At 34.7% G+C, this 15371-nt stretch overlaps 1 protein-coding gene across 4 annotated transcripts in view; it reads right to left on the minus strand.

Moving 5' to 3' along the window:
* ASAP1 (ArfGAP with SH3 domain, ankyrin repeat and PH domain 1) overlaps positions 1 to 15371 on the minus strand; it is a 137149-nt gene that overhangs the window by 34093 nt on the left and 87685 nt on the right. For all 4 annotated transcript variants that reach the window (XM_085221676.1, XM_010709319.4, XM_010709317.4 and 1 more), the window contains 8 exons: positions 15160 to 15246; positions 11790 to 11890; positions 11319 to 11388; positions 9662 to 9749; positions 8582 to 8630; positions 3394 to 3557; positions 1735 to 1868; positions 384 to 475 (listed from right to left, as the gene is read on the minus strand). In XM_085221676.1, the coding sequence (XP_085077802.1) occupies positions 384 to 475; positions 1735 to 1868; positions 3394 to 3557; positions 8582 to 8630; positions 9662 to 9749; positions 11319 to 11388; positions 11790 to 11890; positions 15160 to 15246 (785 nt within the window). The remainder of the gene's footprint in view (positions 1 to 383; positions 476 to 1734; positions 1869 to 3393; positions 3558 to 8581; positions 8631 to 9661; positions 9750 to 11318; positions 11389 to 11789; positions 11891 to 15159; positions 15247 to 15371) is intronic.

Genomic DNA, 15371 nt, shown 5'->3' on the forward strand with positions numbered 1-15371 from the left:
TTGTTATGCTTTCTGCAGAACTCCTGTACCAGAAACAGGAAGAGAAAATTTGTTATGATATCAAGATGGCACAGAATTTAATGTCCATTTAGTCCAACAGTTTTATCACCTGACAGTGTACTAGAAAAAAATGAAAAGCTTGCAAGATTCAGCAGCATGCTCTACAGAAACCAAATATAGTTTTCTACAGTGAGAATGAGGTAGCTAAAATGTGACTAGAAGGCAGAAGACTGAATTTTTAAGAAACTCCATGTTTGGAGTATGAATAAAAAGCGTTCTGTCATCCTAGTCTACCCCAGCTCTTTATCTTCAGGCATTTTCCATCCACAAGTATATTTCATATTAAACTTAATATTGAAAAATTTAAGATATTCAAAACTTACATATCACTCGATGGACTGGGTTTAGGTGAGGGACTAGGTAAATTCCCTTCCATAATATCATTAAAACTATTGTTTCCTACATTCTTGGCCAGCTGCAATAAAAAAAAGAAATGATAAAAGGGAGTTTTTTCCACCCATCGACCATCAGTAAGCTAAAACCTGAACTATTAATATGCATTTTCCACTCTGTTATCAAATGATAACACATATCAGGTTACAAAAATGAAGCACAATAACTACACTGAAATTGAAAGTAATCAAATATTTTCAAGTGTGAATTCTATCAGCCTAGAATTTCTTGCAAAACAGGCTTCACAACCACAGCTTACTACTCACATTTCAAGTTTAATTACCTCAAATACAAAAACAGATTTACTAACATGAACAGCAACATGAACACCGCAATAGTGCTTGTACCCTAATCAGACAGTTACCTCTGGAAAAGAACTCAGACCTATTGGAAACTCACGCTTAGTACTTCTCATGTAAAAAAAAAAATAACAGTATGTTTGTGAGCAACTCAATATTTCAAGAAGTTTCTGTATTACTAATATTTCACAATGTTTCTGCAGTAAGTCTTCTCACAGGTCAGGCACAGATTGTGGTATAAACCTGTCGTTTATTAATAGTTATCCATATAATTTCTTCCACAGAATCACAGAATGGCCTGGGTTGGAAGGGACCTCAAGGATCATGAATTTCCAAACCCCTGCCACAGGCAGGGCCACCAACCTCCCCATTTAATACCACATTAAAGTATTTCCTTCTATGAAATTAAAAGATTCATCCATATTTTCCTGTCATAAATAGCATTAGTCATTCTCAATTGTAAAGTTAGATTCACAAGGCATTTTAATCTATCTTGATTTAGAGTCAAGATCAGCGAGTAGGAGGTAAGATTCTAACGTCAATATTCACAGCAGATATTAATATTCATTCTGCAAAGCCTTGGGAAATGAGTAGAAATGACTAAGACAAATATATCAAAAAAAAGCATAGTAGAAAACCTCACAAATATATGAATAAAATATTCCGCAAAACTTATACATTGAAAAGTTCAGGTGCTGAATTTAAAGGATTCTATTATAGGTCAACACAGAATCATTAAGGCTGGAAAAGACCAGAAAGATCATCCAACTATCAACTCATCTCCACCATGTTCACCAAACCATTCTCCTCAGCACCACATCTCATTTCTTGAATACTTCCAACGATGGTGATTCTACCACCTCCCTGGGCAGCCTGTTCCAATGTCTCACTTCCTGAGAATAAATTTTTCCTAATAGCCAACCTAATACTCAACATGTAATTAAACATTATGTTTAACATATGCATAACGTAAGAAACTTACCAAGAGTTCAGACGTTCCTAATTTATCTAATTCCAAAGACTGGATTCGAGAAATATGGACACCCATTTCTCTGTGTATTCCAGAACACTCTATGCAGGTTAAAATGCCCAAATTAGTTGACAGCCATGTTGGATCTGTGAAATTGATGAACAAAATATTTAAAGAAGTTAGAGAAAGTTTTCTATGGTGGTAAGAAATCCAGTGTAATCTGAAGTAGTTCCTTATTTAATATTTTAACAAATGGAAACAAACCAAGTATATCTCACACTTTTCTCCAAACTGCAGCACAAGTGCACGCATTGCTACCAACAGAATTCAGTTTTTCAGATTTGTTAACAGTCACGATGGCATTGAACTTAGAATTCTAAATCCATACTGAATGACCATACTGAAGGCATCTAAGGTTTGTTTCTTCTAGAAAGAAAATAGGCTTTTATTTCTTGTTTTTAAAAGTCAACATACTTCTTATATTCCACTACTGACAACTTTTGAAGTTTTAGTATTTACTTCTTAAATAGTCTTTTTTCATTAAAAATTGATGATAACATATTCCAATATGCAAAACAGTAACACGTTGTGGAGTGTATGAGGAACTAAGAGGTTAGTTTGATTTTTTTTTCTTTTTAAATGCACTGTCATGGAGTAGATCTGCATTTTCACATTACAAATACTATTTAAGGAATATGATCAGTCTTTTGAAGAAAATAAGTTAATGTATACATATTTTGTATACATATTTTCAAATAAATCTCTTCCTCATCTTACATAGTAGCTGACAAAGTCAAGACTTTAAAGCTGCAAGCTGGGGTAAAGAAGCTTGTAACTTCATCATTAATTAGGAGATGAATGAAAACTAGTACAAAATTGCTGCAGCTTTACATAAATAAATTCACCCAAAATAATAGAACAAACCATTTCCAGGACTTGATATAGTGATTTTGCAATATTCTACTTTATCCTTTTATCTAGGAATTTCTTATTTGGTTCAGTCCTGCATCAGTAAGCATCTCCAAGATACATTCTATCTACTCAGTTTCCCATGAACATCATCTTCTGGAGGAATCTCTTTAGATCTGAAAGCTGCAACAGTATCAACTATCTTATCGATTCCGTAGTTCAATGACAAGTTGACTCTTCTCAAGCTATAACATGTAACTGACCTGAACCTGCACTTCTGAAGATACAATCTGATAGGATTCTAACTCTGGGTCTCACTTCTTAGTGCAAGACTAAGAGGATTTTTGATACTGAAATTCTAGTAGTCTTATACCAAGACAAAACCTCAGAGTATGATCCGGGCCAGGTCAATTTTTCCACAGTCATTGTCTAAGCATTACTCACTTCTACTTAGTAGCATGCACAGGATCAGTGATGCCAAGCAACTTCCATTCAAGTGCAACAAGCATCTAGAGACAGTGCAACAAGAACAGTTCAAACTCCAGAGGGGCTTGAACTGCTGGAAGTAAGCACAGACAACACACAAAAATATTTTAGTGAATTAAACAGAACTACTGTATGAAAGTCAATATTTGTTCTTTTAAAAGCAGCTTGAAGACTGATCAATATATTGCTTAAAAATTAGTTTGCACTCTACAAACACCTCTAAAGAAATCACTGTGCTCACAACAAGAAGTTGATGACATGAACAAATTGAGATACCTGGTGAGCCACAATCACAACAGACTTCATTTCCGGGTAATCTCTGTATGTCATCAATAATGGCTTTTGTCAGATCCTCTAAACTGTTCTCCCCTGTGCTCTGCTCTCCACGGAATGCCATATTTAATGCTTCTTCTTTGCTGTTAGTCAATACTGATATCCATCTAGCACAAGATAAAGACCTTAATGAAGATCTGCATTTGCAAATACAAATTTATCTATAAACTGTAGAAAAATGCCAGGAACAAAATATTAGTGGGAATACAGGGAAGAATCATTGTGAGGGAAAGCAAGAAGGAAAAAGGCAAGAGACAAAGGCAAAGAATTCAGAAAAAGTAAGTATGGAAAAAAAAGACAGAAGGAAAGTCTTAATTCTACTGTTGCTTTGGCAAACAAATTTCAAGTCAAAGCAATACAGTTCTTGGGCTCCTTAAAAAAGCAGAAGCTGTGGAAGAGAAAGTGTGCAATTAAGCTCCTGTAAATATGGCTACCTTAGAAGTAGGTGTCTAAGATCATTCTAAAATCTGTTAGTAAAGGAAATTATAGCCACTACTTTCTCACAGGTGCACCTCTCCTTGCACAGGAGAAAGCAAGTGCATTTCACAAAGTGTGAGTGTCTGACTGCCTTTCAAAATGCAAGTCTGAGTGCTCTAACTGGAGTTGAGCAGTATCTGAATTAATGAAAACAGCCAGGGCAACAAATGGGGAAGAGTTGCAGAAGAAAAGATAATAAGAGAGTAGCAATACCAGTAGTTAACAAAATTTCAAGAGCACTTGTCAACCATAAGAAATCAAGATTCTTTAGTGGTATGTCAGGCATTAGCCTTCCCCCACCCAGACGCTCTATCAGGTTTTGAGTACACAGATCTGTTTAAATTAACAAACATGCTGGCTGCTGCCTTAAGGTCGAAGAGGGAAAAATGATTATACAAAGGAGAAGCATGCTACAGATTCAGTGTTACCTAATTTAGGAGAAGAGCAAATAAAAATCCTCTCGATTATGATTTCAGATGTTTTTAGCACCACTGCAAATAAACATTTTGCACAGAAATATTTTAGCACTGTTCTTCCTGTTTACAGTATTACAACAGACAGTTTCCTGAAATGTGCTAAAACGGCTGTGATTATCTAAACACACTGAGAAAAGTTCAGGCTGATGTTTATAATCTCTTCTTGAAATAACAACAGAAATTTTGAAGGATTTCAGAAGCAAACTTATAAATGTAGTGTTGCAATGCAGATTCAGAACCTGAACTAGTACACGGGCACTATATATTGTATATGTAATTTACATATGCTTCATAAAACATTTATGAGTTGAGAACCACTGTACCTAAAAGAAAATACTTTAAGATTGGTGAAAAAAAAAAAATCAATCTTTAAAAGAAACTGAAATATTGGGAAATAAAAATACCTTATAGTTTATATGCTGAAAAAAAGATATTTACATAAATTCCTCTTTCCAGTTACATGATGCAATGTAAGAACCCACACTAGATGGCACTCTTCTGCCATTTTTCTGACTAAATGTCTTTGACTCAAACACAAGGGGAGGCAACGCCTTGCTTCCAATGGCATACTGATGTTGTGTTAAACACATAGCGTAAAATCATTATTAAATTCAGAGAAGCAACATTTATCCCGACTTTCAGTGGCATTTCTTTTCAAGGTTATAATGTCATTAATTTGTTAAAAAGGAAGAATTTGAATAAAACTCATTTGTGCAGTAACAAAAAAAACATGAGATGTAATTAAAATAAACATGACATGACTGAGCCAGCTGTTAGTTTGACACAGATTTCCATATTAAAAGCTTCCAAAATTGTTAGAGCTATAAATTATTTTGGTCGTATTTCATCAGCTAGAAGGAACCTACTACTGAAGACCACATCTACAGTGTTATCTGTTGGTCAGTCAAGGCAAGAGGCACCACAGTGTCAGCTCGTCTCAGACACCATTATAGCAGGTTGAGTTAACACAAATACAAGCACAGATGTATTCAAATGGTTAATGCCAATTATTCAAGAGGTTCCCAGTTGGTGACTTCCTGGCACACTGTCCTTTAAAAAAAATTCAGATCAGTAAATGTGCCATATTAACTCAGTCAGTAAAAGAAAAGTTCCCTCACTGCTGCTCTTCCTCTTATCTGTACCACACATGTTCATTTTTTTTTTTTTTATCACCCTTCCCCATTGCTTTTTTTCCCTTAAGTATATTTGTTTTCTTTTACAATCCTACCAACATCAATCTAGTAGTGAAAAAGCTTATGTTAATACTTCATAGTGTCCTTTAAAATAATTTTTCAGTTACTCAAATCTCATGTAATCGCCTTGTCTTCAATCTAACACAATACAACATGTTGTCCAATCTTCTACTGCACTTTTTCTGGACCTCAGCTATTCCTCCATGGTCTTTCAATGCATTCTGTTTCTTGCATTCCCAACAAACTCATGTGGCTAAACAAAAATGGGTAAACCTTGAATCCAGAGAAGGAAACAGAAGTATTCTTTAACTGCAAGTAGAGGAGACTCTCACTCAGATCACACTTATTTCTTCAGTATTTGTAGCCAACAGAAGTCTTCACAGTACAACCCTCTCTTATGAAAATCTCTACTGCAATACTACAGGAAAACCTTATACATGTAAACCTTAACATGATAGCTTTCAAATTCCCAGACATGACCTTTTTTTAATATGGAATAAGGAACAGAGAACATGAAGACCTTCCTACCCAGTCTTCTCAAGAAAACAGACAAACAAACAAACAAAAAAGCCAACAAAAATGAAAACTAAAAGCCCTTTGACAATCATTGCTCAACACCAGACTGAAGTGGGATGGTTTTGCATTGTGGTGCAATTCCTAAATCTGGCTTTATTTAATTCAATCTTTTCCTACAAAAACAAATATACTCTTGACCTCCAATAAAATGAGTTATAAAGAAAACTAAACAGTCACATCCACATTATCTTTGGCCCTATCCACAATTATCACAATGTAGAAAATATCTACTATTATGTGTTAAAAAAGTATCTGTTTTTCTTTTTTTTTGGAGGTCTGCTTCTTTTAACACACACAATTAAATATTCACATTTCCCTCCACTCTGTAAACACTGAGCTTTATCTACTGGAGAAACTAATAACTCACTGTGAATTCTGACATACAGCTGAGCACTAATTAAAGGTCAAAAGACAGCTGGTTGGGTAAGCATCAAGAAACGCACTGAGCTAAGGGAACTGTTAGAGGGGATGTAGTAACAGACCTGCAACAGAATGTAGGCATCAGTGATTAGTGTTTTAAAGTGTCTGCTGTTCTTATTTAGGTATTTAGTAGCTCTCTGGAAGCGGTTCCAAATGATCACTGGGAAAAAAGTGTTCAATGTAATTTAAACTAGAGGATAAAGAAACACAGTTTGATTTGCTCTTCATTTAGATGAGAGGCTGGAAGGAAATGAAATGGAAAATCTACTTCCACATTTATTTATCAGTTGGCACACAAGGGAAAAAAAAGTGGTAGCACTAGAATTAGGACAAAATGCAACAATGTGGAGGAAAAAGATGAGACTGTGTGGCACAACAGCATCTTTTTGTCCCTGGCCTATACTGCCAAACACTGGCAAAGTACCCTTTACTTACATTAATTTGTCAACATGTATCCCAACACTCGGACACAACTAATGTCTCTTTAGCTAAACAAGAATTTTAAAACACGTCCTGGAATACTTTTTAATGGTGCTGCAAGCAATTTTTTTCAGCTGCCTGATTTTGAAGTGATAAACCAGACTCCAGTACAAAGCAGATGGGAACTATAATTGTAAAGGGAAACAAAACCAGCTTGGAATTTCAAAACAGTTCAAAGGCAGCCAGCTAAACTGGGTTTATTGATCTGTCAATAACAAGTATTATTTTACTAATGTGTTCTCCCTCACACGCATCTTACTAACACATTGAGACAAAAAAATCTCCCCTTTTTAAACCAACAAATATAATAAAAGCTAACTTATGGCAGAGACACAAAAATCTCTGCCATACTGTTCATCAAGTGAATTAGCAATGAGAAGTAATAGTACTTTGTTCTTTACTATGAAACTTACTGGAACAACCAATTTTCTGAAAGAATGCAATAAACATGACCGGGCGAGCCAATATTGCACTCATAGCACCCCTGACAACTTAGCATTCAGCCAACATATTGCCATGGAAGCCACTGGAAGGACCTAACCACATGACAAAACCCTCCAGCCTTCTCACTTCATCTGTACTTGCAGTGATGAGTTGTCACCATTGCTGTCTCTCAGAGCTACCTAACAACTTGAATATACTACAAATACTCCACATAATTTCAAAATAGATAAGTAACAACTCAGCCTTCCAGTAGAAGACAGACATGCAACAAAAAGTACAAGTCCTGAAGAACAAGGCATCCTGGAAGGTTCTGGCTTGCTGCACTTACTACTTCATTTTTTCGTAGTCCTGTCAGGTCACAAATACTGAATAGTGATGTTCTCTACAACACAACTTGATGACTGAAAGCAGTATTCAAATGGAAAAAAAGAATGGCACAAGGTTCTTGGGACAATGTGTATCAGGGTGCATAGCAGGAAGGAAGACTGTTTTAAAGGAAATTATCTGTTGGGAAATGTGCGTTAATGAAGCAAGTTACTGGATTCTGAAGTACTCAAACTCAAATATGCTATGTTTCTCACTTCTAAGCCCCCAGTAGAAAACTTCTAAATTTCTCTATGTTAAATGGAGGGTTTTTTTTCTATTTGTTATTTTTAATTTAGAGAAAAAGATAGGATCAGGAGGGAAGGCAGTAACTACAAAAGAGGTAGTAACTACAGAAATAAGGAAGATGAGAATTTCAAAATAGTTCATTTATACCCTAATAGCCTCATCTACTGCATTATACCAAGCATCCATGCATGAGAAATGTACTAGAGAGGTACACAATCCAAATGGGTTTCCAACTGATTGTATTTGTATTGTCTATGATACAGGGTTTTCAAAGCACCTTGTAGAAATGTAAGTGTAAACACATATAGCTTACATTTACACCTTCACAACAACAGAAAAAATAGTGGGCACTACTTTTGCATAAAGTGAGAAAGCTAAATTCCATTGCTATAAATGATTTCATACACACATCTCTACAGACAAAAGCTTGAAAAAGAAAGTAAGCATTCTTACGCTACGTATTCTTGTTCATCTTCTGCTTGAAAATGGTATGTTCTGTTATCTGTAATAAATAAATACATCTTTTCATTTAGCACATGAAAATTTTTAATATCACACAGCTGTTACTACGCCTATTCAATCCCTGAAGTCTAAGAACAATTTCTGTGACATTAATACATAAAGCAAAGAAAGATGAAATTGTGAAGATTGATTTACATTAAATATATATAGTTCCAGGCTTTGATATACTGAATAATAAGCACATGAATCAAACTGTCTCACAAACTCTTCTGAAGATAAATACCAAGTGTAAGCTGCAGAAAATGTTTATTCCTATTATATTGTTTGAGTTAAGAAACTTATCTGCTAACTAAAGAATGAGTTAGAACTGGGTGTTAACCCTTACGTTCAAAGGTTTTCAAAGACTGTTCTTGTAAATACTTAATACTGGTACTGCTTGCTATTGAATATTTTACTTGCAAAGACTGGTAACATTACATTGACTACTCTACTTCAAAAATGGTTTAAAATCCAAGACCAAAAGAGGGAGAGGATAAATCACTGAAGTTCAAATGCTGAGAAAATATAAATCACTATCAATTTAGACAGAATAATGAATACTTTCAAGGAGGATAAGAGAACAAGAGAAGTTGGGTTCTCTTTGCGTCTTCTACCCCCTCACTTCCCATTCAACTATTTGATTATTAAATAATACTCAATAAACAGAACAGACAACGAATTAGAGTCCAAATGTCTTCTCCATTTCTTGGTGAATATAGCTTATGGACATCACTCTAAGCTCTTAAACATCTCTCCAACCTTAGGGAAACAGGCACTGAATTTCATAGCTTGTCACGGATTAACAGTATTAACGTCACACACAAAATAGAGGTTCTACATTCATTTGTCTCTTCATCCTGTCTTCAAAATTACAGTCACTAACGCTCATGAGACACTGCATATATCTGGACATAAGACTGCAGCTGAAAATTTGCATCTATTTTTAATGAAAGTGTTTTGCAATTACATGGCTTTAAAACATTATTAGAAATCCAACATATAATGCAAGACAGTACTAAAATTGCCACATACGTGATATTAGATCAAAAGACTTCTTATCTTCAGCATTTGGCTTCACCTGGCAGGTTAACAAATTCAGTTTAGCTGGCTGCCTGTTGGACTAAAAAGAAAATTTATTTTACTTTAAAAATGTCTTAATTTAGGATTACTTTTTCATTCTGTGGAATGTGCATGTGTGATATTAGTTTAAACTTTGGACATGAAGACGTGTACACCCTCAAAACACTGGAGACTAGCATGACATAAATCTGGTCTGATGGAATGACCAGATGCAAAACAAAGCTAAAATCTTCATGGCAACTCCTCCTGACTACTTGAAAGGCCTTCAAGAAACAAAGCCTTAATTTAGAATATGCTATTTTTTTTTTAATTGTTTCATAAACAATGCTCATGTTATTAAGCTTTTTTTTTTTTTTAATAAGTAATCTTAAAAATTTTAAAGGAAAGTGGGAAGCTGGAGATTTGGAGTTTCAGAACTTTGAGTAAATACAACTACTAAAATAATTTAAATGCAGCATAGATTTTAAGACATGATAGGCTAATATGACTAAAATATTTTGGATATATATAAACTCATGAAAATCTATAGAGATGCTGAATTTATCATAGCTGGCAGATGTAAACTAAACAGGAGACATGAACTTATCAGTAAATACTCCTGAACAGAGTTTTGGAAGTTGCTCATGTTAGAAGCTGTACAACAAGTATTAAGTAGTGCCAAAGCAATAAGACAAAAATATCTACAAAAGTATTTCCTACATTGTCAAGTTTGTTTGGCAGAACAAGCTCATCAACACAGTATTTCTAACACTCAAGGATTAGCAGACTGTCATGATCTGAAACTTTCATAATTGGGTTCAGATACAAGACCCAACAAGAATATTACTTTCCATCGGGCACTGCTTTTAAACAGTTACAAACAAGAAAAGGAAAACTATAGCCAACTTTGCAATTCAAAGAATTCTAAATTGACAGGATTTAAGCTTGAAAAACATATTTTTAAAAATGGTGATAACCGAACCATAACCAACCTAAGAACTGCTAACTAATCTCAAGTTATTTGAGAAAATGAAGTTATCTTTAGGCACTGATAGTTGTGGTCAGTGGAATTTGGTATAAGATAAAGGAAGTGTGATGAAATGGATCCATCTCCTTTAACAATAGTAACAGGGGAAAGAAGTTTTTAATTTTAAATAAAAGCAATCACACTTTCTTAAAAGCAATTGATATATTTGTCATTTCCTTATCAAAGGAAATCAAATCACTTAAAAAAGAATTTTAAAAATTTCAAATGTCTGTTTTCAAGTCACATTTATTAGCTGAGTGATTGTTGTTTTTTTTTAAACAAAACAAATACGTGTGCATCGAAATGCATCTTGCGTTGAAATAAAATATCTGCAATACAGATGAGCAAGTTGACCAGTCTTCCTGTACACTTAAGAGCTAGAATCACCATTCCCTAGTGGTCATTAACTGACAAAAATGCTACAATGAGAGCAACGAGTATAGCAATATTTTGTTAAGTCAACCTCCAACTTTTGGTAAACCACAGAACTTTAACAGTTGGAAGCAGCAGCATCTTGTTTTGCAAGAGCAGATATTAACACCAACAGATCCACTGTGAAAACATTATTTATTATTTTAATGAAGAGGTATAAAAATATCTTACCGTTGCATGTGATATGGTTAAAATTCCATTTTTAACAGTGCACTTTCTTCTTTGCCATACTTTCCTTAACCTACACAAGAATATCAACAACAAGAACAATCAGTAGCTAGATATAATTTAAAAACACATTTTCATGTTATGAAGTTTGTACAAAGACTGTCCTAGGAAACAGTGACAGACACAGCTACTAAACATTTCAACAGATGCTGGAGATCTATGACAGGCCTTAATCAGTTTTTAGAGCTTTATAAAGACAAGGGCTTTTTTTTTTTTTTTAATTTGACATAGGATTTTTTTTTTATATTTTTTATATTTATTAGACTAATTTCATATCCATTTTCTGATAGCAAGTCACAAGTATTTGTAGCACATGTATTAGGACAATGTGCCTTAGAAGTCCACGATACGAAGCAGTTAAAAGCAGTGACTAAACATAGTAAGAGCTCTTAATTATGCACTTCAAGAACATACCCATCACTCTTCTTTAAAAGATAACCTTTCTTCTCACTGCCATATTCCTTATTCCCCTGAAGTTGATGCATACTATAGCCTCCTTGCCTGCTCTGTGAATCCTAAAACAAAACCAAAACACCATTAACATTTCCTAATATGCACAGTATGTTTTCCTCATCATTATGCATTACCTCTACTGAAACCTTACATATTATTAACAAAAAAAGAACTCCTAATGCATGTTTTACCTCTAATTTAGAGTTTGCTTTTATGTCAACTGATATAAAGTTAACTGAATGGTCTTGAACATGACTTCACAAGGAGTTTTGAGTATACTATATGGCAAATACCCACCTAAACATACCACCTTTTTAAAATACAGAATCTTAAAACTGCATAATCTTATAAACAAAGAATAAAATGCTGATAGCAAATTTCAAATAGAAAGCAACACAATAAAGCATGCAGCTATGCACAAATTTACCCAAATAAAAACAAATGGCAATAATCATTTTTATCCAACTAAAGATGTACGCAGTGTTTGCATGAGTTTTAGTGAATGAAGTCAACTAAAAAAGCTTTTGTTTGATTCACTGAAACAAGAGAGTGAAATGGATAAATGCATTATAAATGCATCTGAAAAAGCCCACAAAAGTTCATCAAAACAGTGACTTACTCTCCTAGACTTCGATCACGAAAGGCAAAAACAACAGAAAAAGTGAAAGCAAATAATTTAAAACAAGAATTATTGTTTTATTTAGAAATATACACCTTGAACATGAATTTTATAATCCTCACATCTAGAAAGACAATTATCCTTTCTAATGGCATTACTAGAAATAAGGAAAGAACTCTTTATGTAAGTAGCTCATCAGGTACAAAGCATGACAAAATTCTGTACAACATTGCATGTATGACATTGGCTTCATAGAAGCAATTAAAACAGCTGCAGGATCAAATCTTAATAAATACCATCCAGACTTTGAAATGTCTAAAATGAAAGCTATACTGTATCATTCATGAAACTGAAACTAATTCTAAATTTCTATTAAAGATCACGCCAAAAATTAGTTTTAAATATTTGCAAAAGAAATATAATTAAGGATATATTATTTTAAATGAGACTGAAACCGTCCCCTCACAAAGCATCTGACAAAAATCCCGAAGAACAAACCACCACCAGCACCAACAGAATGGAAATCAAATTACTTTTGTGGCAATATTTCTCAGTGTTTAAATCCTACAGTCAATGTATCTCTCAAATCTTATACTGCATCCTTACAAATGTGTTTTGTTTTGTTGTTCTGTAATAAATCACGAGTTTCGAAAGAAGTGATTTAGTAGAACTGTAGTTGTAGCAGTTGGAAGCAGCACGAAGAACACTGCATATAGTACAATGCCATCGGTAAGTGTTTGCACCATCACAGTAAGCAGCTGATTTGTTTTAAGTCAATTTTGAATCCCCCACTGAAATGAAGGTTCTATTCATGTTAGCATAGGTAGGAGTATAATGAGATATAACTCCTGTTCCAAAAAGTTTATTAAATGAAGAGTTAGGGAAATAAAGCATCAAGAAGCAGGTATGAAACATGAATGTAAAAATTAGCTAAACTGAAAGTAAAGCTGTCAGCTGCATTTGTAAAAACAATTAAGATTGAGAATACCAACAGAAATCTGCATTAAAGGTTTGATTTCCTTTAAAACTTAAGTTTTTAATCTGTAAGCATTTTTAGCACACCAAATAAATACTTCCCATAATTAGATTATCACTTAGAATTTTTTTTTTAACCAAAAAATTGAAACCATAGTCATTTTACAAGATCAGCTATTTCTTGTGCAAAATTACATAAACTTGTTACGAAAATGCTGTAGCAACATGAAATATTCTATGTAGCAGAGCCATTGGTAATTTTGCTTATTATTCATGAAGCTACAACACTGGTGCTTCTGCACAATTCCATACTCAAAGACTGTTAAGATGTTCTCAAGAACCAGATAATTCCATGCATGGCTGTAAGAAATTCTCATTGATGCAAGGGACAGGCATGCCAGCAAAGTCTCTAAGAGCCTTACAGATGTAACATTACATGAATGTCTTGAATACAAGCAAAAGTAAAAAGGCGTATTGCATTATGATCTTGAAAGAGCAGGGAACAGGGTAATCAGTTAGGGCATGACTGATTCTTTCCAATAAGGTACGATATGAGTATCAGTTTTTTCATGTGAGTTTAAAATCAAAATGATCCCGAATATTTCAGTAGATTCAACAGCCATGCACCCATCTCTCCTGAAATCCATGATGGAAAATCAGTTTGAGATGATGAGTAGGAAGTCTCATTTATCTAATGAGAATTCCAGAGAGATTAACAGTAGCAGAATTTATAATCTGGGTGGGAATCACAAGCTCAAGACTTTCTTCTTACACAAAAAGTCACTTCTACACACAGCCAGAGCTTCAATTTCACAGATTCAAAGATTTTGCTTGAGTTGGAAGAGACACTTAAAGTCTCTTTAGTCCAACTTCCCTGCAGCGAACAGAAACATCCACTGCTAGATCAGGTTGCCCAGGGCCTGATCCACCCTCACTTTGAAAGTCACCAGAGATGATGCTTCAACCACATCTCTGGACAACCTGTTCCAGTGCCTCACTACCCGCAACGTAAAAGTTTTTCCTTATATCCAACCTTAATCTCCCCTCTTAGTTTGAAACCATTTCCCCTTATCCTATCACAGCAGTCCCTGTCAAAGAGTCTGTTCTTTCTTTCTTATAGTCCCTTTTAGTTAGTTAAAGGTCATTCTCAAGCTCTCCCTGGAGCCTTCTCTTCTCCAGGCTGAACAGCCCCAGCTCTCTCAGCCTCACCTCATAGGAGAGGTGTTCCATCTCTTGGATCATTTTTGTGGCCTTCTTCTGGATGCGCTCCAACAGGTCCACGTCTCTCCCATACTGAGGACTCCACATCTGGATGCACTACTCCAGCTGAGGTGTCACCAGCACAGAGCAGAGGGCCAGGATCACCTCCCTCACCCTATTGACCACACTACTTTTGATGCAGCCCAGGATTTGCTTGGCTTTCTGGGCGCATGGCTGGCTAAAAGTCCAGCTTGCAATTCACCAGTACCCATTACCAATTTATATTTTTTCCTGGACACTTATTCTTGATCACTGACAAGGATAGGACACTGAGCTACATTAAGTATTTATCTGATCAGTAACAATTCTTGAAGTAAGCTAAATAATATGCCTAAAAGAAACATGCATTTTTACACTGACCGTTGAAATGCAGATCAAAATTCTAAATATCAGTTTTGCAATTTTCATGAAGTATGAATTACTTTCTGAATTCAGAATTCACATCATCTCTGAAAATAACATGTTTAAATTATTTACCTCCTTCTGGTCAAGCTGCAGAGAAGATTTTATCAAATCACGAAGAGCAGTAAGTTGTTTCTTTTCTTCATCTTGTGTCTGCTTTATCTATAGAAAAAGACTATTATACTCTAGATGCTATTTAAAGTTGCTATGCATTCTAATAAATTATTGTAAGTGTTCTGAGCCACCAGCTTAACTATTCTGTAATACAGCAGTTTATTTTCATAAAC

This window comes from Meleagris gallopavo, chromosome 3 (assembly GCF_905368555.1).
Source record: "Meleagris gallopavo chromosome 3, MGAL_WU_HG_1.1, whole genome shotgun sequence".
NCBI classification, from domain to species: Eukaryota; Metazoa; Chordata; class Aves; order Galliformes; family Phasianidae; genus Meleagris; species Meleagris gallopavo.